The 23,709-nt window shown below is 46.2% G+C and overlaps 1 protein-coding gene across 3 annotated transcripts in view; it reads right to left on the reverse strand.

Annotated features, from left to right (window-relative positions):
* Window positions 1-23,709, reverse strand: part of LOC120943594 (lipopolysaccharide-induced tumor necrosis factor-alpha factor homolog) — a 168,293-nt gene that overhangs the window by 23,141 nt on the left and 121,443 nt on the right. For 2 of the 3 annotated variants that reach the window (XM_040356969.1, XM_040356970.1), the window contains exons 2-4: window positions 12,454-12,569; window positions 10,988-11,095; window positions 5,058-5,165 (exon numbers count right to left, since the gene is read on the reverse strand). In XM_040356969.1, coding sequence (XP_040212903.1) covers window positions 5,058-5,165; window positions 10,988-11,095; window positions 12,454-12,550 — 313 coding nt within the window. In that variant the 5' untranslated portion in view covers window positions 12,551-12,569. The remainder of the gene's footprint in view (window positions 1-5,057; window positions 5,166-10,987; window positions 11,096-12,453; window positions 12,570-23,709) is intronic. The other variant, XM_040356971.1, reaches the window with a different exon arrangement.

Raw genomic sequence — 23,709 nt, forward strand, 5'->3', positions numbered from 1 at the left:
GGCCAATATTAAAAAAAGCTTCCCAAACCATAGTGTGTCCAGACACTTTATGAGTCACCATGCCAGTGATCCCAGATTATGCACGATTTATGGGATCGATAAAATTTCTAGGCATTGGAGAGGGACCCAGATGACCAGGAGTGTTTCTCAAAATGAGACTGTGGGTGCATAGATTGAGGACAATGCAGCCACTTGGCCTCAATATAGAATTAGATCTCAATTGTTTCTTAGCAAACGATTGAGAGCTACCAAATCTAGGAGGGTAAGACCCCCTTGTTTTAATAATTTTTCTTTCTACTTTAATTGGGCTTAATTAGGGTGGGTGGCATTAAGCCATCTATGGGATGAGTATGATATATTATTAATAGGATATAAGATACTTAATGGGGGTATAATATGCATGGAGGGGGTCATCTGTCCTCTCCCAAGTGAGAGGTGGTGGGAATTTGTGCATACAGGACGTATAACATCTAGATATTAATAAGCAAAAAGAGTATAGGGGGGAGAGAGCTTAGTGCTTCGTAGAGTACCTCAGACCTCTGTTAAGGAAAACTGGTAATATTTATAAGCATAAATAATGATCTAAGGGTTAATGCAGCAATATGGCTTCCATTAAGTTTAGCGCTTGTGGGAGTGTATATATTAATCAGTGCGATGTGATTTTGTGATGTTGGGATCTATTAGAGATTCTCAATTATCATGATACATAAGTCATTTTATTATTACAATATGCCGGAAATGTAATTGTACAGCCGATCGGCACTGTGGCTGCTAAATAATTGTCTTTTTCTTCCCCGTTTGAAGTCCAATGAGACTCTAAGACAGACTACAAATACCGTGATCCTCAGTGACCAGGCACGCCCCCTGAAGACATAAACTTACGAAACGTACGTCGGCCGCGGCACCTGGTCACGCGTCTGCCTACGCCATCTCCGGCGCTTGAGGAGCCAGCAGAACTTGGTGGAACGCACGCCGCCACGGGAGTGAGAGCGCAGCGGGACTCTAAGATTATTTTTAACATATCTGCAGCCCCAGTGCTGGGAGGCACATTTTAATGTAAGAGGCCATTTGGCACTTTCTTTTATATATTAATTTTAAATAAAATAGTATTATGCTATGGGCTTTTCTGTTTTTTCATTCATCTAACCTGAACTCCGGGAGTGAGGCATTAACTAATTCCAGTCAATTCAGCATGTGTGCAGGCACAATCCTGTCAACGCTATATCTGACTCTCTTTTTCAATAAAGAAGTCAGGCATTTTTGGCAAGCGCATTTTAATTCTGAGCACTTCGGGTGAAGACAAATTAGAATGTTTGGTGGAGGACAACTAACATCACCTTAAGCAAGATTACACATATAGGGCCAGATCCACGTAGCGTGGTGCATTGTTCCGTCCAGCGTAGCGTATCTCTGATACACTACGCCACCGTAACTTACAGTGTATTTTCCTTATCCTGAAAGAATTTGCGGCGTAAGTTACGGTGGCGTAGTGTAACTTTGTCGGCGTAAGGGCGTGCAATTCAAATGGATGAGATCGGGGCGTGTTTTATGTTAATACGTCTTGACCCGACGTAAATTACGTTTTTTTTTAACGGCGCATGCGCCGTCCGTGGGGGTATCCCAGTGCGCATGCTCCAAATTAACCCGCAACAAGCCAATGCTTTCGACGTGAACGTAATTCTATGCAAAGCCCTATTCGCAAACGACTTACGCAAACAACGTAAAATTTTCAAAATTCGACGCGGGAACAACGTCCATACTTAACATTAAGTACGCATCATATAGCAGGGGTAACTTTACGCCGAAAAAAGCCTTACGGAAACGACGTAAAAAAATGCGCCGGACGTACGTTTGTGGATTCGCGTATCTAGCTAATTTGCATACTCGACGCGGCCAGCGTAAATATGCACCAGTCGGATCTAAACCAGCTTCAGGCGTATCTTGTTTTGTGGATACAAAACAAAGAAATGCCGGAGCAACCTAGCAGTTACGCGGCGTATCAATAGATACGCCAGCGTTACTGCTTCGTGGATCTGGCCCATAGTTGATAAAGAAGATCTGTCATTGGATTTATCACAATTCTACTATTGGGACATTTAATTAATTAGTCACTATTGTTTATTATACACTAGTGTTTGGTGCACTACTGTCACTTGATTTGCAATAATACTTTTTGTATTTTTTATTGGTATGTATTACCTATGCTAATATGTATCACAATTATAGGTTGGTATTTGGTAGTTATACCCTATAGTTGAACGCCCTCTACCTTTACGTTTACACAACTCATAGATTATATTTTTGGGTGTTAGCTTTCCAAAATGGGGTCATTTTGTGGGCATTTCGATTGTCCTGGTGCTCCAAGGTCTTCAAAATTGTTATAGGTGGTTGAGAAATGAGATGTGTAATTTATGCTTGTAGAACACCTGACGGTGCTACTTCAATGTTGGACCTCTGTATCTGGACAGGCTGTGTAAAAGTCTCACACATGTGGTATCGCCATACTTGAGAGGAGTAGCAGAATGTATTTTGGGGTGTCATTGCAAGTATGCATGTGCTGTGTGAGAGAAATAACTTGTTATTATGACAATTTTTTGCAAAAAATTCATAATAATATTTCCAAGAATTGTGGGAAAAAATTACTAAATACCTTGGAATGTTTGCTTTCCAAAAATTGGTAATTTGGGGGGTATTTGTACTTTTCTGGCTTGTTAGGGTCTCAAGAAATGAGATAGGCCTTCAGTACATCAGGTGTGATCATTTTTCAATGATTTGCACCATAGCTTGTAGACTCTATGGGCCAGATCCACAAAGCACTTACGCCGGCGTATCTCGAGATGCGCGGCGTAAGTGTAAATATGCGCCGGCGTATCTATGCGCCGTATCCCCAAAACGAGATACGCCTGAAAACCAGATTTTTTCGACCGGCGTAAAAAGATTACACCGGCGCATCGTGGGTGCAAAAATACGCTAGACACACCATTGTTTTGCTATGCAAATGAGGGAGATACGGAGATCCACAAAAGTACGTTTGACCGGCGCATGCTACGCGCTGTGCGCATCAGCTGTACGTCCAGTCTAAAGTTACCCCTCATAAAAGCAGCTTTAACTTTGCACCAGACGTGTGCAGGTCAGCTAAAGCAACACCGTTAGGGACGAGCTGAGCAGCCACACTTGCAGGACAACAATCTGTATGCCAACATGCCAGGGGCATCCATGGTCATAGCTATACTACTGGCTTTAGATGCGCACAGAAGGAGGAGGGAACGAAGGAGGAGGAGGAGGGCATGGGAGAGGATATACCGCACACGCATAGACGTCTTTGGCATGTGTGATTCCAAGGTGTATCGCATCTTCAGATTCACCCCTACTGCCATCATGGAATTAACCACAACCCTGCAGGATGACATCACCAGCCCAACACACCGCTCATATGCAGTGCAGCCAATGGTCAAGGTACTGGCAACACTCCATTTCCTTGCCAGTGGCTCTTTTCAGCGTACAAGTGGAGTGGTGGCTGGGATGGCACAATCCTCCATTAGCAGATGTGTGCACCAGGTTATCCCTGCAATCCTCAGACTCATGTCCGGTGGAGGCTGCGGACTGGCCAGATGGCCCAGCACCCTCCTGCACATCTGTGGATGACACAAAACATACACAGGTTGGAGGATGCACACACTTGTCACATATTCCCTTCCCCCCCCACACATGCTACTCACCAGATAGAAAAAAAAATTTTACCTGTCCTCACGGCCTCCTCAATGGAGTCAAAGCCAGGCAGCCCCTCCACTTGCTGCCTGTGGAAGCACTGGGCCACCGCACGCTCCTCAGCAGTCAGCCTAATAGTGCATGGTGGTCCCCCTCCAGTGCCCCTGGCATGAGCGACCATCTTTGCCAGCTTCCCACGGACCACACGCCTGAGATCATTTATCTTTTTTTGGATCCCATTGCGGGTCCGGGTCTCACCCCCCAACGCATTGACATCGTCTGTGATGTCCTGCAGTATCTGCCTCCTCCTGGCCGGGGTGGTGTTGGCACTCTCAGGGCCATGCAGCAAACTACCAAAGCGGGTAATGGCCCTCACAATGATCTCCTTCTCCCGCAAGGAGTAGTTTAGCTTCCTCTTCCTCTCAGTCATCTTTACAAAACACATGATCCAAAACACTCTCCAAAAACCACAACGACACGACACAAACCAACAAACAGCCACAGACAAAGGAAACAAAAGCACCTTGCTTCAGGAAGGGAAACAAATGGATGTACTTTTGCAATGGAAGGGCGTATGTCTGGGCCTGTTTATGCACTGGGCGTATCTCACTAAGTACGCCGGGCCTAGTTCCTATCTCACTGATTGCGCCGGGCCGAGTTCTGAGCATGCGCAGAGAGGCTCTGACCATAGTCGCCGTCATGCGCAGTCCGGCCGGCCCTTCATTTGCATGGGGTCACAGGTCATTTCAATGGAACACGCCCACGTCCTTTCCACTTTCAATTACGCCGGCTTACGCCTCGGAATTTACGTCACGCCGCCGCAAATACTATGAGGATACGGTACTTGCGTCTCTAAGTTGAGCCGGCGTAACGTAAATGAGATGCGCTACGCCGGTCTATATATGCGCCGATGTATGTGGATCTGGCCCTATATTTTTTACAGAGACCAAATAATATACACTAATTTGGGTTATTTTTGCTAAAGATATATAGCAGTAGACATTTTGGCCCAAATTTATTTAGAACATTTTTACAATAGAAACTAAAAAAAAGTTTTTTTGTTTTTTTAAATGTCTCTCTTTTTTCAATTATATTGGAAAAAAAAATCCAGCGGTGATTACCACCAAAAGAAAGCTCTGTTTGTGAGAAAAAAATTATAAAAATGTTGTTTGGGTGCAGTGTTGTATGACTGAGTAATTGTCATTCAAAGCTTGAGAGTGCTGAAAGCTAAAAATTGGCCTGGGAAGGAAGCCCTGTATTGAAGTGGTTAAAGAAAAAAAATTCACATTTTCTCATTCATTGTAGATTAACAGTAAAACTCATTTTAACTAGTTCTTATTGAAACGTACCTGTTGCTGGCATTTGGGATGGGTCCTGTACATTGACTGGATATACTGGGGCTGAAGCAGGAATATTAAACCCTGCGGCAGGATATCCTGGGCTTATTGCCTGTTTTCCTAAGAGCCAAAAAGTAACCATCCATTAGAAATGTATAGCTAATTTGTTTAGATGTTTAGAGGATATTACAGTATGTACAGATAAGACAGTATGGCCAGGAAAGGATTGTGGAGGGCATGACAATACCAGCAACTGTTCCAGAAGGCAAAGTAACGGGTATTGCAAACACTGCTGAGGAAGAAAGTTTTTCTATACAAACAATTAAGGGCTTTATGCATTTAGTGATGAAGGTTTGGTTTTCTGTGTTCTAGACCTTGTCCAATGTAGGCAGATGCAGTCTACTTTCTGCACTGTAGGGGGTGCTCATCTGCAGCAGCATTGTAGTTAACGTCAATAGGAATATGGTTCCTCTATAGTGTCCTGGGTCACTTCGGAAGCTATCTGATTCAATGTTCCTGCCCCATGTGACTCCAGCAGTCATCTTGGGTCAAACAGAGTCTATTTAAGGCCCTGGCTTCCAGGCTTGGCACGCATTTGCATGTGGGTAGCGCAGAGACAGGTACCCCATTTCAGGGACAGTACTAGTGGCAGGGAAAGGTTCCACACGAGAAGGGAAATCATAGGGGTCTCATTCTGCCCCGCCGAAAAGGTGCTGTCATTTTGGCTGAAATCTGCTCTCTACATGCTGTTGTAATTTGTGAGTGTTCCCAGTTGGGCTGTCTTCCCACGGGGTTTATTGTGAACTGGCTTTGTCTTTTTTTAATACAAATTCTTTACACTGCACCTGGACTGTGTGTGTTATTGCCACGGCACCACGCTGCACCCACCTATACTTGGCGCCAATCAGCAGGATATCTCCCTTGCAGCGGGTGCGGATGGATTGAGCTCCAGCATGGCTCTGCTAGGATTGGCCTTAGCCTTATTACCAAAGTTTAGTGGCTCTAACATTACCCCTGGCAGAGCGGGAGGAGAGACTGGAGAGTGCTGCGCACCTGTACCAGGTTCTGGCCTGGTTGGTGGCAGAGCTGGCTATTAATGACTTAGGATGATGCCCGCCACGCGATGATGGCTCTGCCAGAAGAGGAGCATGCTATGCTAGAACCGATTGTGTCACACTTGGAAGGCCTGTTTGGGGAGAAGATACTGCTTCCGAAGCTTCTTCAAAGGTTCTTCACTTAACCTTAGGTGGACGTCATATGACGTCCTTAGGTTGAAGATATCTGAATGATGCCTGCAGCTCACATGGAAAAGCAATCATATCAGTTGTTCAGTCCTCTCCCACCGCCCTCCGGTGCTTCTCCCAGTTTGCCTGTGTGATTGGGGAGCCAGAGAAAATTGTCTGGTGGCGAGCGTTCCCGTCTCATAACTTGATTCTGACCATGCACATTTTTTCACATCGTTCAGGCACACACACGACCATTTCTTACAACGTTAAAAACGCAACGTTAAAAACAACGTGAAAAATTAGAGCATGTTCTAAATTTTTAATGCCCATTTTTTACATCTTGAAAAATGCTCTAGAGCCCACACACGATTGTTTTTAACCTCTTCCCTACCGGCGCATTGTAAAATGACGCCGGCAGGAACCCTCCCTCGATCCGGGTCATATGACGTCCTTTGTTCCAGGCGATCTAGGGCGCGCGCCCGCGGCACCGCTCAAGACCCGGCGCAGGTGCCCGGCGGCCGCGATTGCCGCCGGGCACCCGCGATTGCCGGTAAACACGGCAGGAGTGTGGATCTGTGTGTGTAAACACACAGATCCACCTCCTGTCAGAGGTGAAGAGACCAATGCTGTGTTCCCAGTACAGAGGAACACACATGGGTCTCCTCCCCTTGTGAGTCCACTCCCCCCTACAGTTAGAACACACATTAGGGAACATATTAACCCCTTCAGCGCCCCCTAGTGGTTAACCCCTTCCCTGCCAGTCACATTTACACAGTAATCAATGCATATTTACAGCACTAACCGCTGTATAAATGTGAATGGTCCCAAAAACGTGTCAAAAGTGTCCGATGTGTTCCCTGCAATGCCACGGTCACAATAAAAAATCGCAAATCGCCGCCAATACTAGTAAAAAAATGTATAAAATAAAAATGCCATAAATCTATCACCTATTTTGTAGACGCTATAACTTTTGCGCAAACCAATCAATATACGATTATTGTGATTTTTTTTTACCAAAAATATGTAGAAGAATACATATCGGCCTAAACTGAGGAAAATATATATATATTTTTTAAATTGTGATATTTATTAAATAAAAAAGTAAAAACTATTGTGTTTTTTTTTTTTAATTGTCGCTCTTTTGTTTATAGCGCAAAAAATAAAAAACCACAGAGATGATCAAATACCACCAAACAAAAACTCTATTTGTGGGGGGAAAAAACATAAAGATTTCATTTGGGTACAGTGTTGCATGACTGCACAATTGTCATTCAAAGTGCAACAGTGCTGAAAACTAAAAATTGGTCTGGGCAGGAAGGGGGTGAAAATGCCCTGTATGAAAGGGGTTAAAGACATTAAAAAACGTCATTTTTTACAACCCGAAAAACGGTCGTGTGTACACGGCATTAGACTTGAACATTGGCTGCTCGCCCGTTCCCAGAACAGCGTACAATTTGGGGTGTTCGCGGCAAATTCGAAAAGCTGCGGAACACCCATTAAAAGTCTATGGGAGAAATCTAAAGTGCTAATTTTAAAGCCGGATTCACACCTATGCGAATTGAGTGTGGCTTAAACCGCATCCAATACGCAGAACATTTCTAAATACATTGTTTTCAATGAGGCTGGTTCACATATGTGCGATGCATTCGCACAGCGCATTGCAGAAAAAACGTGTGCGTATTTTAGGCATTGCGGTGCGGCTCAGGTGCGAATTCAGGCCCATTATCTTCTATGGGTACGCAGCTGATTCGCAGATGTGTTAATTTCTCTTCAGGATTTGTCTCATTCAGCTCAATACACTTACCCCCTCCCCTCTCCCAGGTCTCCAAATTCGCAGCTAGTCTGCAGCTAAAACGCAATGGATCTGCTGAACACTTCTCTTATCTCTCTGCAGAGATAAGAGAGCTGAAATCTGTACCGCGCTAGTGTGAATCCGGCCTTAAGGTTAATATGCAAGTTATTGTCATAAAAAGTGTTTGGGGACCTGGGTCCTGCCTCAGAGGACATGTATCAATGCAAAAAAAAGTTTTAAAACCGACAGTTTTTTCGGGAGCAGTGATTTTAATAATGCTTAAAGTGAAACAATAAAAGTGAAATATTCCTTTAAATTTCGTACCTGGGGGTGTCTATAGTATGCCTGCAAAGTAGCACATGTTTCCCGTGTTTATAACAGTCTCTGCACAAAATTAATTTTCTAAAGGAAAAAAAGAGAGGGGCAACCCGGACACCTCTTCAGTTCTTCTCTCCTAGTCCTACTTCCCCCTTTCATCGGCTCCAATACAGCCCTGGCGAGGCTTCCTCCCAGGCGCGACCCTCCTCTTCCCCTCTGCTTACCAGTCAGGTGCCGGATGACTCCTCTGGGTGTGCGGGGATCACTCAGTGGAGCACTTCAGTCGGGGGGAGAAGGGGGGCTATCTGTGGCTCTGGAGCAGAGGGAATATTTATTTGTGTTGTCATTTTGCTCCAGCTGCTGTAATGAGTCGCCTCCTCTTCCCCCCTGGCAACACAGTGCTGGGCCCTGCCTTCTCCCCAAGACACAGCCACAGCCCCGTCTTCTCTCTCCACTGAGCTCAGTGCTCACAGGCAGCTCTGCTGGCCGAGTGGCCGGAGCGCAGCGCAACCGCAGCGGCATTGTTGGCAGAGGTGGCTTTGCAATTAGACAAATTAGTGTGAGGCATTAGGCCACTGCCTAATCTGCCTAATTAGAGAGCCACCTCTGCCCAGTAGAGGAGGATCAGGTAAGTATACCATGTTCAATTTTTTTTATAAATAATAAATAAAAATGGTTTAATATCACTTTAAAAGATACATTTACCTTTAAAAATAAAGAAAAATAAAATAATCTTTTTGCAGGTAAAAAAAATGTGCATATTTTTATTGGGAGCCTGGAAAGCATTGTACCCACTCTGGCCCAGGTTCACAAAGCACTTGTGCCGACGTATCTCCAGATACACCGCGTAAGTGCAAATATGCGCCGTCATATCTATGTGCCGGACTCAGAAACTAAGATACACCTGAAAATAGGCTTCATCCGACCAAAGTAACTTGCCTACGCCGACGTAGAGTGTGCACATATTTACGCTGGACGTATTTGGCGCTCTCATTGATTTTCTATTCACATAAATGTGCGCCAATGTCTGTGAATCCGGGCCTCTGTGTGTAAGCTGTCTGTCTATACACCATACGGCCAAGCACTTACACGCTAACAGGAAACATCGGTGAACTACCACAGCACTCAACAGCCATGGTAGTTTATTGAGAACTACAAGCCGACAGCTGCAAAGGCTGCCGGACCTTGTAGTTTACTTTTCACGGAACTCTGTTAATAAATTATGTGGTTGTGTAGGCGTAGCCCCGCATGGCCATGTTTGCAGACTGTGCCAGAGAGCGGGGGGAGAAGATCTTCCGCTCTGTCACAACAGGAAATTGGGAGTCGCGGGGGCCGCTGGATTTGTAACATGTTACACCCTGAATATAATAACATGTTAGAAAAGGTGAACTTATCATGTAAGATAAAAAAAAAAAAAAAAGAAAACCTTCAGCCTTTAGAACCACTTTAACTTCTGATGCAAGAATGTTTATAAGTAACTAAAGAATTTATAGACAAATTGATTCGCTCACTCTTTCTATTTATTATAGATTTACAGTAAGACTCATTTCAACTTATTTAAGTGTAGCAGGTACTTCTCCAGACTGATCTAATCTATGATGGGAGAACTGTCTGCTGCAGCAGCGAGGGCTTTTTCACCCCCTTTCTCCCTTTAACACACAGACACTCAGAACTGCTTGTTTGGAAACTCCCTATTGGAAGTTGTCTGTAAATTCCTTATTGGAAGAGCCTAAGCCAATCATCAGGCAGCAGCAAAGGACTGTGGGGGAGGAGATAAAAGGACAGATAAATTAGGTCAGAGCCTCTTTTTGCCTGCACCCCATCAGGAGAGCATCTCCTGCACTCTGTGTGTTAAATCGCGGCCTACCAAGGGGCACACAGCCTGCAACTCCAGCCCAGAGGAACAGATTGTTCATGCAGCTCCAACCCCAGAGGACACCCTGCAACAGCTCAAGGACTAAATGCCACTGCGAAACACCTGCATCTAAGATCGATCGATCGCAGAGGGGAGGGCCGCTGACTGTGTACAAGATTTGGTGAGGGGGCATTGCCCAGGAACCTTTAATGCTTTTCATAGAATACCACATCCAAATATTGTCCACAGAGCTCCTATATTGCCGGTGAAGATAATAAAATGCAAAGCTTTGCCTCAAGGACATTACCGCGGTTGCTCTTAAAGGGGACACACCACGGGTATTGATATAATTTCACTGGGTGTGTACTAGAAGCATCGTAGGCCGGCCTGGGGTTCCCCTTTAGCCACAGCATCCCCCACACACCAAAAGTTATTGGGGAGTCTATTTAATCTGTACATATTGTTACCTATTGCTTTCATTGTTTACATAGTGTTCCTGACTGTTTTCTTTAAACTGTTTCAACCAAGTCCTGGGTACTTACACAGGTCCTGACTGACTAATGTTAACCTGAATTTTACTTTTCTTCAAGTAAACTACAAGAAGAACTGTGTTGTGTATTCCTGATGAGTTATTCCATTAATAACATTGTTAGGTGTGCCAGAGGGGCTGGGACAATTCATTGGGGTTGAAAGGCAGAGTAACGGACTTAAATAAAAGCAGCTCTCTCGGGGGTTTGCTACAGAAGCTTACCTGCTGCTGGCATTTGGGATGGGTCCTGTACGTTGACTGGGTATACTGGGGCTGAAACAGGAATATTAAACCCTGCTGCAGGATATCCTGAGCTTATTGCCTGATTTCCTAAGAGACAAAAAGTAACCATCCATTAGAAATGTACAGCAATTTTTTTAGTGTGGAAGGCATGTCAGCAGGCAGATTGTTCATAAGAGAAATGCAAAACATATGACAGTGAACAGTTTGTGCAATAGAGATGTTTGGAGGATATTACAGTATGTACAGATAAGACAGTATTGCCAGGAAAGGATTGTGGAGGACATGACAATAGCAACAACTTTTCCAGAAGGCAAAGTAAGGGGTATTGAAAACACTGTTGAAGAAGAAATATTTTCTATACAAACAAGGCGTTTAGGGCTTTATGCATTCATTGATAAAAGTCTGGTCTTCTGTGTTTTAGATCTTTGTCCCATCTAGGCAGGTTCAGTCTACTTTCTCCACTGTAGATGGTGCTCATCTGCAACGGCATTGCAGTTGGATAGGAAGTCAAGAGGAACATGGTTCCTCCATGGTGTCCTGGGTCATTAGGGAAGCTATCCGATTTGATACTGCTGCCCCATGTGATTCTAGCAGCCATCTTGGGTCAGGCAGAGCCTTTTTGGGCCCTGGCTCCCAGGCTTTTATCACATTTGTGAGTGGATAGTGAAGGGACAGTACTAGTGGCAGGGAAAGGTTCCACACAAGGAAGGAAAGTGTTGGGTTTACAACTCTCTGGACATCTGGGCACTGGACAGCCAAACCGCATTATGTTCCTGCTAAATGGCACTGACAGTTTGGTTGAAGCCTGCATCTCTACATGCTGTTTGAATTTGTGAGTGTTTCACAGTACTTCAATACCAGTTCTTTATATTTCACCTGGACTGATCGTGTTATTGCTCCCTCCAGCCCCAGCTTGACATAGACTTGTTCAGGCTGCAGGCTATCCCTCCTGGGTGCATTAAAACATTAAAATGGCCAGAACAAATGCAAACCCCCAGGTGACTGATGATCTCATCTCACTGTGACTGTTCTCTCTCCTTCTATCAGCATGTTCTCCTAAAACTCAATTTGATGATGAAGTCATGAATACAGAGCTTAAAGTGACATTAAAGGTTATTTTATTAATAATAAACTTGTCATACTTACCTACTCTGTGCAGTGGTTTTGCACTTGATCAAAGGGGAGTTTAGGTGAGTATTGGGGGGGGGGGGGGCAGCACAGTAGTTTTTTTTTTACCTTCATGCATATAATGAAGGACTGTAATACTTTCAGTGTCACTGAATTGCATCCAGCCAACATTCACAAACATGCAATTTCCAAATTAAACTTTTTAGAGGAAGATGACATTTTGGTATTTGAGGTATAATGACAGATCCCCTGTAATGTTTTGATTTTCTGTATGGAAAATATATGTACTATTTAATGAAAAACAAGTTTAAAATTACCTTGAAATTCACCATTCATGCTGACCATGTATGGGGGAGGTTCAAGAGATATATTTGTGGCAGGATATTCTGGGGTTGTGTGTTGCTGTGAAGTCATAGTTACAGGGCTGTAGATTCTGTTAAAAATAATTGATAATTAGTCAATTAGAGCATGTTACACAACATTGGAACAAAACAGCTTAAGTCCTTGTTCACACTGAGCATGGCTTTGAAATTGTGTAAGTTCATTTGAACCCTCACGATTTCAAAGCCGCATTTCAGTCCAACTTTCGGGGGGTGACTTGAAAGAAATCTGTGCAGATTCATGCACAGGTGTCTATTGAAACCGCCCCTGAAGTTGCCAAAAGTAGTGCAGGAGTAGTCCACTACTTGAAAATCGGTGCGGTGTCGCAGCGATTGGTACCCTCCTATTGCTGGCAAAAGGCCCTGATATGACATTTGACCTGATCCAGAGGAAGACAAAAAAAATACGTAAAAAGCATGCTCCATTTAGCCCCAACAGGAGCAATCAGATATTCTCTATGTGATATTTAGTGGGGTTTGCTTGAGATACAGTATATATATATATATATATATATATATATATATATATATATATAGATATATATCTATATATATATAGATATCTCTCTCTCTCTCTCTATATATATATATATATATATATATATATATATATATTAGTGCTGTCAGTTAAACGCGCTATTAACAGCGTTAACACAAACCCATGTTAACGCCGTCAATTTTTTTATCGCGCGATTAACGAGGCGGCATTCGGGGGTTATACCGGGATGATGCCTGCAGCCGCAGGCATCATCCCGGTACCGTTGTTTAGAGCGGGCGATCGGCTATCCAAACATAACAACCGATGCGGCTAAAAGCCGCTCGGTTGTTATGCCGGAGGAGCGGGAGGGGACATCCCCCCCCTCCCGCCGCCTTTCGCCGCTCTGACCGGGCCTCCCGTCCCACCGGGAGACCCGATCCTAGATCCGCCGCCTTCTGTGTCCAGGTTGGAGACTGACACTAAGCCGTAAGCGGCTTTGATTCAGTCTCCGCATTGAAACCACGGAAGCGGCGTCATGACGTCACTTCCGGGTTTCTCGGCTGCCAATGGCGCCGGATTTAAAAAAGTACACAGTATTCAGAATCGCCGTTTTCGGCGATCTGAATACTTTGAAGTGCAAAGGAGGGCTCGGAGGTCTTTTAGACCCCCGATCCCTCCATAAAGAGTACCTGTCACCACCTATTGCTGTCACAAGGGATGTTTACATTCCTTGTGACAGCAATAAAAGTGATCAAAATGTAAAAAAATTAAAAAACACAATTTAATATTATAAAAATAAATAAAAATAAATAAGAAAACAAAAAAAAAATGTTTTAAAGGGTGAACCTCCTTAATCGCGCGATTAATCGTGAGTTAACTATAACATTAATGCGATTAATCGCGATTAGAAATTTTAATCGCTTGACAGCACTAATATATATATATATATATATATATATATATATATATATATATATATACTGTATGTATGTCTGTAGTGTGCAGGGGACACTGTGATGGGGGGTGTGATTGCCCTGTAGAAAGGGACTGCACTGTAATCTTTGCTGTTCCCCAAAAGAGAAAAATGAACACGCTTTGCACATTACCTTTGCAACATTTTAATCAATAAAATATGTGTAAAAAATGCATACTCACAAACGAGTTACATATTCAAATAAAGATAAACTAAAGCGCTGGCTAACAGTGAATTAAATGACTGGTGTAAAAACAAATTGCTGCTCAAATCTAGTATGTGCTAACAACAAAACAAAGATATGAAAAATAAAGTGATGAGCGCAAATTGAAACACTAAAAGTAAACAGTAGGACAGTAAATACTGATGAAATTACAATCTATAAAGTGAAATCATATAAGTTATAAAAATTGTTCACAACACCAAAATACTAAACTGTGAAATGTGTAAATGTTCTTTAAGTAAGATGAAACAAAAATAAAATCCAAGGTAAAGTGGGTGCATAAACTGATTCAAAAGCTCCTGCCCATGGATGACAATGAAACAATCTGGATGGATCTTCACAGGAATTGAGCTCACAGAGCGCTTACCTCCCAATAGCAGTAAATGCGCCTGGACAAATCCTCAAACCACTGGTGTGGAAACTGGGGCGTCCTCTGTATTTAGAAGCGGTCCAGGTCCAGAAACGGTAGGCCCAGCTCACCACGACAACCATGAGTATTAACATGAATAGAGTAAAGAAATGCAAACTCCCATCGTGAAATATGTAAAAACGCAAACGGTTTAATGATGCTAAAAACTTGCTTACAAGCAAAAACAAGTAAAAACGCCAAACACAGACACTTCCCGGACGGACGGGGTAGCACGTCACTTCCGGTCACGTCTAGAACTTTACGCGTTGCGTCACGTGACTTCATCAGAGGACCTCTGATGAAGTCACGTGACGCAACGCGTAAGGTTCTAGATGTGACCGGAAGTGACCTGCTACCCCGTCCGTCCGACCGGAAGTGTCTGTGTTTGGCGTTTTTACTTGTAAGCAAGTTTTTAGCTTCATTAAACCATTTGAGTTTTTACATATTTCACGATGGGAGTTTCCATTTCTTTACTATTCATGTTAATACTCATGGTTGTCGTGGTGAGCTGAGTCTACCGTTTCTGGACCTGGACCGCTTCTACATACAGAGGACGCCCCAGTTTCCACACCAGTGGTTTGAGGATTTGTCCAGGCGCATTTACTGCTATTGGGAGGTAAGCGCTCTGTGAGCTCAATTCCTATGAAGATCCATCCAGATTGTTTCATTGTCATCCATGGGCAGGAGCTTTTGAATCAGTTTATGCACCCACTTTACCTTCGATTTTATTTTTGTTTCATCCTACTTAAAGAACATTTACACGTTTCACAGTTTAGTGTTTTGGTGTTCTGTGAACAATTTTTATAACTTATATGATTTCACTTTATAGATTGTAATTTCATCAGTATTTACAGTCCTACTGTTTACTTTTAGTGTTTCAATTTGCGCTCATCACTTTAATTTTCGAGTTACATATTCAGACATATATAGTCCATAGGATGCACCATCCAGCAAGGTCAGCTGGTAAGCAACAGTAGTGGGATGTGGAGCCCAAAAAAACAGCTGATGCTTTTCGATGGTGTCCACTCTTCCTCAGAGTTAGATTTGGTATGCAGGTTAATGGTCTTTATAGAAGAGTCTGGGATCAGGGGAATAGCCCATGTGATTGAAGGCCCTTCCTCTTGTGGGAAGGTTAATATGACAGATTATTCAAATACAAACATCATTCATAGTTAGGAACAGATCACCAGCTGCAGAATACGTATTCTTACATTTATGTATACACTATTAAATAAACTGACACTTGCTACTCAATTCTATTGTACCAAGCACTATGCATTTGATTTATGACTAAGCAATACGTATATGTACAAGTGTACAATGTATAAGTGCCCCTGGAAGAAGTACGTTTTTTACAAAACGGACGTAGGGCGAGCGGCGCGCTGTTGTCACCCAAGAAGCTCCTAACGTTCCCCCAGTGGACGGGTGCCTGAGAGTTTTGTGTACCGGCTGGCACATTAGATTCAAGGCAAATTTTAAACTGCATAACTGTAAGTGCAATTTTAACTTTTTAAATACATTTCTACACATTTAACCACTTAAGGACCACCTCCTGCACATATACGTCAGCAGAATGGCACAGCTGGGCACATGTACGTACAGGTATGTCCTGTACTAGTACCCAGCCGAAGCTCCGTGACCGCGGGACCCGCGATCGTTCCCGGAGCTGAAGAACGGGGAGAGCCGTGTGTAAACAAGGCTTCCCCGTTCTTCACTGTGGCGGCAGCATCGATCGTGTCATCCCTTTTATAGGGGGACACAATCAATGACGTCACACCTACAGCCACACCCCCTTACAGTTGTAAACACACGTCAGGGAACACATAAACCCATCAGCGCCCCCTAGTGGTTAACTCCCAAACTGCAATTGTCATTTTCACAATAAACAATGCATTTTAAATGCATTTTTTACTGTGAAAAGGACAATGGTCCCAAAAATGTGTCAAAATTGTCCGAAGTGTCCGCCATAATGTCGCAGTCATGAAAAAAATCGCTGATCGTCGCCATTAGTAGTAAAAAAAAAGAATTAATAAAAATGCAATAAAACTATCTCCTATTTTGTAAACGCTATAAATTTTGCGCAAACCAACCGATAAACGCTTAATGTGTTTTTTTTTTTACCAAAAATAGGTAGAAGAATACGTATCGGCCTAAACTGAGGAAAACATATTAAATATTGCATTTTTTCAAAATTGTCGCTTTATTTTTGTTTATAGCGCAAAAAATTAAAACCGCAGAGGTTATTAAATACCACCAAAAGAAAGCTCTATATGTGGGAAAAAAAGGACGCCAATTTTGTTTGGGAGCCATGTCGCACGACCGCGCAATTGTCAGTTAAAGCAACGCAGTGCTGAATCGCAAAAAGGGGCAAGGTCCTTTAGCTGCATTTTGGTCCGGGTCTTAAGTGGTTAATGCACTATGTGGAGCTGTCACTGTTTCTTACATGGTTGGCATTGATACTGCTGAAATTTCTTGGGAAACAAGATGCATCAGGACTGCATATCTGAAACTGCGAGATTAGGACTTATTATATGCTGTTTCTGATCCCCTGTCATAAGGGATCGTGGGAATTCGGTAAGAAGCCAATCTATAAGTCTGGTGGAGGACATGTCACTCTTTTCTTTTGGACAAGTTTACAACCAATCTGTAATGTGGCACAGATGCACGGGTGTTTGACATCTTACCTGCTATTTAATGGACTCTCTACTGTCAACATTTTGGACTGTTTATTAACCTATTCAGAGACAAAATTCATATTTAGTTGATGGTTTATGATCCAAGTGTCTTTTGTTTTTGTTTTTTGTTTGTTTTTCTTTTAAATCACCATGACCAGTGTAATTCGGATAGCCCAATTACCCCCCAACACCAACCTCATTTGTTACCATTACCTTACCCCCCTTCTATATTAACGAGAGACACAAGTTGTTGGAGTAAAAATGGCCACGACAGCCAATTTTTATTTTTACCATAAATAATTTTTAAATAAAATAATTAAATCACACCAAACTTTTCCTTTAACAATTTAATAACCACTTTTAATAATAACCCAGCTTATTGGTCTTTGACGGTACCCGGCTTAAACTTCCTTTATTTAACCTTACACTGCGGAACCATTAACCATAACCGGCCCCCAGCCGACCCAGCTCGGAGACGAATCTTTTTCCACCGCAGTGCAACCATACCCGTATTCCAGCGGACACCGTTCCAGTGGAATAATCCCCCATAAGGGTCCCATCCCACCGATGAGCCCACCACCATTTCCATCACATCTGTAACTGCCACCATCAAAGACCAACGAACACCGCCGACTACTCTGCCACCGCTGTCATGACGAACATATCCCTCAGACCTGAAATAGAGAAAACACACAAGCGACACCAAACACAACACAAATAGGGAGGGTGGGTGGGAAAAACCTGCCTCCTCTGGTCATTCCTTCCCGCACTTTCCTCCTGAGTCCACGCCTCCCCCTTTTATAATACTCCTCCCCTCTCTGCAAACCATTACATTTTCCTTCCACCAACCAGCTTCCTTCTTTCCTTAACCCTTCCTTGTCCTACCTCCCCACAGTCATTCCCGGCCCTACGTTATTTGCTTTTCTGGCTTTTCACTTCGGGCCTCACTTGACCAGTGTAATTCGGATAGCCCAATTACCCCCCCAACACAACCTCATTTGTTACCATTACCTTACCCCCCTTCTATATTAATGAGAGACACAAGTTGTTGGAGTAAAAATGGCCACGACAGCCAATTTTTATTTTTACCATAAATAATTTTTAAATAAAATAATTAAATCACACCAAACTTTTCCTTTAACAATTTAATAACCACTTTTAATAATAACCCAGCTTATTGGTCTTTGACGGTACCCGGCTTAAACTTTCTTTATTTAACCTTACACTGCGGAACCATTAACCATAACCGGCCCCCAGCCGACCCAGCTCGGAGACGAACCTTTTTTCACCGCAGTGCATCCATACCCGTATTCCAGCGGACACCGTTCCACTGGAATAATCCCCCATAAGGGTCCCATCCCACCGATGAGCCCACCACCATTTCCATCACATCTGTAACTGCCACCATCAAAGACCAACGAACACCGCCACAGCCCGAAAGGGTAACACCTTGCCCTTACGGGCCCCTCCACACCCGCAGGGCCCCCTGTATCCCCTCCTGTAAATGTAAAAACCACAGCTCCATACCCACATCGGATAAGTGAATACCATCTCTACTGAGGTATAGGCCGACGTTCTCCTCCAACTCCAAGTGTCTTACCACTAGCCCACCATGTTTCGCCACAAACCTCCCAATCACCTTGTTAACCTTGATCCGCCCCTTGTTCAGCCTCACTACCGATCTTGCCATGCGCCAAGTGGTCCGAGCGATTATGTCGGACCAAACCAGTAGCATTCCAGGATAAGCCGCGCGAAAGGTCAATAGATCCGCCTTAACGGCCGTGATCAAGTCCCCGATAGGCCTAATTCCTAGATCATTCCCCCCTACATGGAGGACTAACACATCAGGAGGACGGTCCAGTCTGGCATAATGCTGCACCTCTGGCAGCACCCTGCCCCACCCCATTCCCCTAATACCCAACCACCGTATCCTGGCCACTCCCCTAGGGAAACCCAGCTGCCTGCCCTCCAGCCTAGCTTCCGCCCTTCTGGCCCCCAAGTACACATATGAGTGCCCCAAAATCCAAACGAGCCGCTCCTGACCACCATCTGAAAAACAAATAACAAAATTGAGTGACCAGTAACATGCACCACATTCCACATGAACCACCTTCCACCTTCCTTGACATTTTACTCCATCAACATATGTGGTCTAACGTATGACCTGAACCTCTTGGATTCCCACCTGCCAATACGTTTTACTGCCGCCTCATCCAACCCTCACAGAGCCGCCTCAGTAGCCGCCCCGATGCGGAAGGAGTGTGAAGCAAATTGCTTTCCATCGAACCCCGCCGCCCGTAAGCATTTCCTAAACACTGCCGTGAACTGAAACTTGGATACGAACACACCATCCGCATGCATTAGCAGGGGCCCTTCCAACCCCGGGCGTATGGCCAAAAACTCCCCCACCACCTTCACCGGGCAAACTCCCGACCCTTGTAGCACATATAAAAACACGTCAACCCCTTTTCCGACCTGATCTGTTTTGGACCTGTGCAACCTAAACACCACTCTACCTTCCCCCACGCGCACGTCTGTGACTAACAACCCCCCCCAACCGTTTTTGAGGGGCTAACCAATTCTCCCACCTGGAACACCCGGAACACCCCAAAAAACGCGATAGTAAAAACCACCCTAAACAAAATAACTTCATACTCACCAGAGCATACCTCCGTCAGCACCCCACAGATCGCCTGCAAGATTCCAAAGGACACCCTGCTCATATTCCCCTTCCTGTACCTCTTCACCGCTTGTTTCACCCAAAATGATTTTGTAAAATCCATCCTGCCCTGAAGCTTAAATAAAAAGGCCAGTGCCGCCAACTTTTTGTCCAGCGCAGAAACAGACCCCCCCCCTCCATATGTCTAGCCGCAAAGTACAGTACCAACCAACCCACCTCAGCATCACCTGGCTTGTCCTCCATGACACGCATGAAACTGGCCCACTCCTTCCAGACCTTGACATATGCCGCCCATGTAGGCCCACTCACCGAGCGCCTGATCCATGTTGCAGCGATTCCGAAACAATCCCCCACATCCACCCCGGGCAGGGCACCCCTTCTCTGTCCGCGTGCGGGGCCAACTCTCTGAACTTGTCCCACTGAAAGCGAGACAGCGCATCAGCCAGCCTGTTGTCCACCCCCGGAATATGCACCGCATACATAAATATGTTCCACTGCAGGCATCTCAACACCAGATGGCGCAGCAACCTAACCACCGGCAAAGAAGAAGCGGTGATCCGATTGATGACTTGGACCACCCCCATGTTGTCACAGTTCAGCCTGATCTTCATATTCCTGCAAGACTCCCCCCACAACTCCATCGCCACCACCACAGGGAACAATTCCAGCAATACCAGGTTCTTCACCAACCCCGCCGTGACCCACTCCACCGGCCACCCTTCCGCACTCCATTTCCCTTTAAAGAAAGACCCGTAACCCGTAGATCCAGCCGCGTCCTTGACCAGATCCAAATCAAAGTTACTCACCGGGCCTTCCATCCACAAGGACCGACCATTGTAGTCCTCTAGAAACGAATGCCACACCCGCAAGTCCGCATGTAGCTCTTTTGTCAATCGTACAAAGTGTGTCGGTACTTTAACCCCTGCCGTAGCCACCGACAGCCGTCGGCTAAACACCCGTCCCATAGGGATGATGCGGCAGGCAAAATTCAATTTGCCCAGCAGGGATTGCAGGGCCCTCAACTGCACTTTTTGCCGCCCCAACATACCTTTTATCTCCAGCCGGAGATTGTCCACCTTCTCCATAGGTAACCTACACTCCATGGCCACCGAGTCTATCACGATCCCCAGAAAACTCAATTCTGTAGTCGGGCCCTCCGTCTTATCTGCCGCCAACGGCACTCCAAACCTTTCCGCCACATGCTGCAATGTTGCCAGCAATGTCGCGCAAACCCTGGAAGACGGGGGGCCCACGCACAGAAAATCATCAAGGTAGTGGATGACAGAATTTACTCCTGCCACGTCCCTAACTACCCATTCCAGAAAAGAACTGAACTTCTCAAATAAGGCGCACTAGATGGAGCACCCCATGGGCAAACACTGGTCCACATAATACTTCCCCTGCCACCGGCAACCCAACAGCCAAAAACTGTCCGGGTGTACCGGCAGCAAACTAAATGCAGCCTCGATGTCTGACTTTGCCATGAGCGCCCCCTGCCCATACCGCCTGACCCACTGCACCGCCGCGTCGAACGATGTGTACGACACCGTACAAGCCTCCGGGTCAATCACGTCATTCACCGATCCCCCCTTTGGGAAGGACAAGTGGTGAATGAGGCGGAACTTGTTCGGCTCTTTTTTGGGCACCACTCCCAGGGGCGACACCACCAGCCTGGGCACCTCCTCAAACGGCCCCCCCCATCCTACCCAATTCCACCTCCTTGGCCAACTTGTCTGACACTACCCCCGGGTTCTCAAGAGCCGACCGCAAGTTCTTTGCCAAAGGTGGCACCTCTGACAAAGCACACGGAATGGTAAAACCCACCGAGAAACCGGAGGCGAGCAGAGCAGCCGCCGCCTTATCCGGATACCTATTTAGGAAAGGACGCATCCTTTCCCCCTTCACCGGAGTCATCCCTCTTGTTCCCAGCCTCCCCTGTTCGCTTCCCTTTTTTAAAACATCGCGACAATGGATGACTGCCCCCACACCCTGAACATTTGTGACGGAAACGACAGGTTCCTCCATATGTGCAGGAACCCTCGTTAAACTTCCAGCATACCCCCACTTTTTTCCGGCCGGCGGTCCCGAGGTGGATGTACCTCCGGCCCCCACCCCGAAAAAAACTGGTTCGGCGTCCGTAGCGCCGACATCATGCGCATCCACAGGCTGATGTCCTTATGGTCCCATCTAAGAGAGGGGCGAACCGCCCTGCGCTGACGAAATTGCTCGTCATAACGCAACCAACCTGTCCCCCCATACACCCGATGGGCCTCCCCAATCGCGTCCATATAGCAGAACAACCCGGAGCAATGCTCCGGATTCTTCTCCCCTATAACGCTGGCCATAATGGCAAAGGCCTGTAACCAGTTCACTAAAGTGCGCGGGATAAGCCTGTACCTCCTCTTCTCCTCATCCTCCTTTTTGGAGTCATCCGGCTTCACTCTATCCAGATTGAACTTTTTCAAAGGGAGGAGGGAGAAGATTTCTACATACTCACCTTTGACTATCTTGTCCCTCACCTCCTGTTTCAGATGAACCCCTAGCGGACCCTCATAACAAACGTAAACTTCGCCTTTTGCAGCGTCAGCTATGCGCACCACATCAGATCTGACCACCGCTGGCTTGTCCCCCCCGATTTGTCACCCGATGTGCTGCTATCCGGGACTGGACCTGACCCCCCGGTGAGGGGGACGTCCACCACCCCGCAGGGGGTGCCGCAACTGCAGCCCCCGCCCCTCCCCCCACCCACGGCGCCACCTGTGGATGTGGTTGTAACCCCCCAGAAATCCTCTGTACCAGGTCCCGTAACCCCCTAAAAAATTCCCCCAGGCCCGCCGGTGTCCCCGGAGCAGCCGGCGGGATGCCCGCCACCCCCCCGGGCCAGCAGCGGGGGGGGGAACCTTGGGCACGCGCCCCCCCCCCCACAGAAACATCAGGTGCCCCCCCCCCACAGAAACATCAGGTGCCCCCCCCCCCACCCCCAACCCCCAACAATCTACACAAAACAGCAGCTACATCCCCCTCCATAGTTAGTGTGCTTACCGTGTCGGCTGGATGCGTCTCCCACAGCCCTTGCAGGCCCGTCCACCGCCGGCGACACCACCGCGGGCTCCTCTCCGTCCGACTCTGAGACTTCCCCCTCCGACCTGTCTTCCGAAGCCGGCGTCCGTGAAGATGTCAACCCCCCAGGCGGACCATGCCTGGAGGTCGCAGACCCTGGCCTAGACGCCGGGCGACCTCTGGAGTGCGACCCGGCTGTCGTCGGGGCGAACCGCCCATCTGCTCTCCCTGGGCCCCGACTAGGCCCCGGCGCTCCATCTACCTGGTTGAGGGAATCTGACCCCCCTCCCCTCCTGGAACCGGCGGCCGCATCAGAATCCAACCCACCGGTCGAATCCCGGCTTCTCCCTCGGCGAGTCCCCCCCTCGCGATCCCCGGACTAGAGGGGAAGACCGAACGATCCCTGTGTCCCCGACGGGCAGGCGAGGTACAGGCGCCATTGTGACCCGTAGCCCCGCCCACCGAGCTCCGCCGACGGCGAGGATTCCGGTCCGCCTCACCCCCCGCAGAAGCATTGGCGCGCTTAGCCGGGGGGGGGGGGCGCCGGGTCCACGTGGGCAGGGCCGTTTGAAGGAATTTGGGGGCCCCAAGCAAAATGGACATAGAGGCCCCCCCCTGCACGCAAATCGATGAGAAGCACTGCAGCCCTGGACAACGGGTGGGACTTTTAACGTTAAAAGTGAGTGATTGATTGC

Source organism: Rana temporaria, chromosome 6, assembly GCF_905171775.1.
Source record: "Rana temporaria chromosome 6, aRanTem1.1, whole genome shotgun sequence".
NCBI lineage: Eukaryota > Metazoa > Chordata > Amphibia > Anura > Ranidae > Rana > Rana temporaria.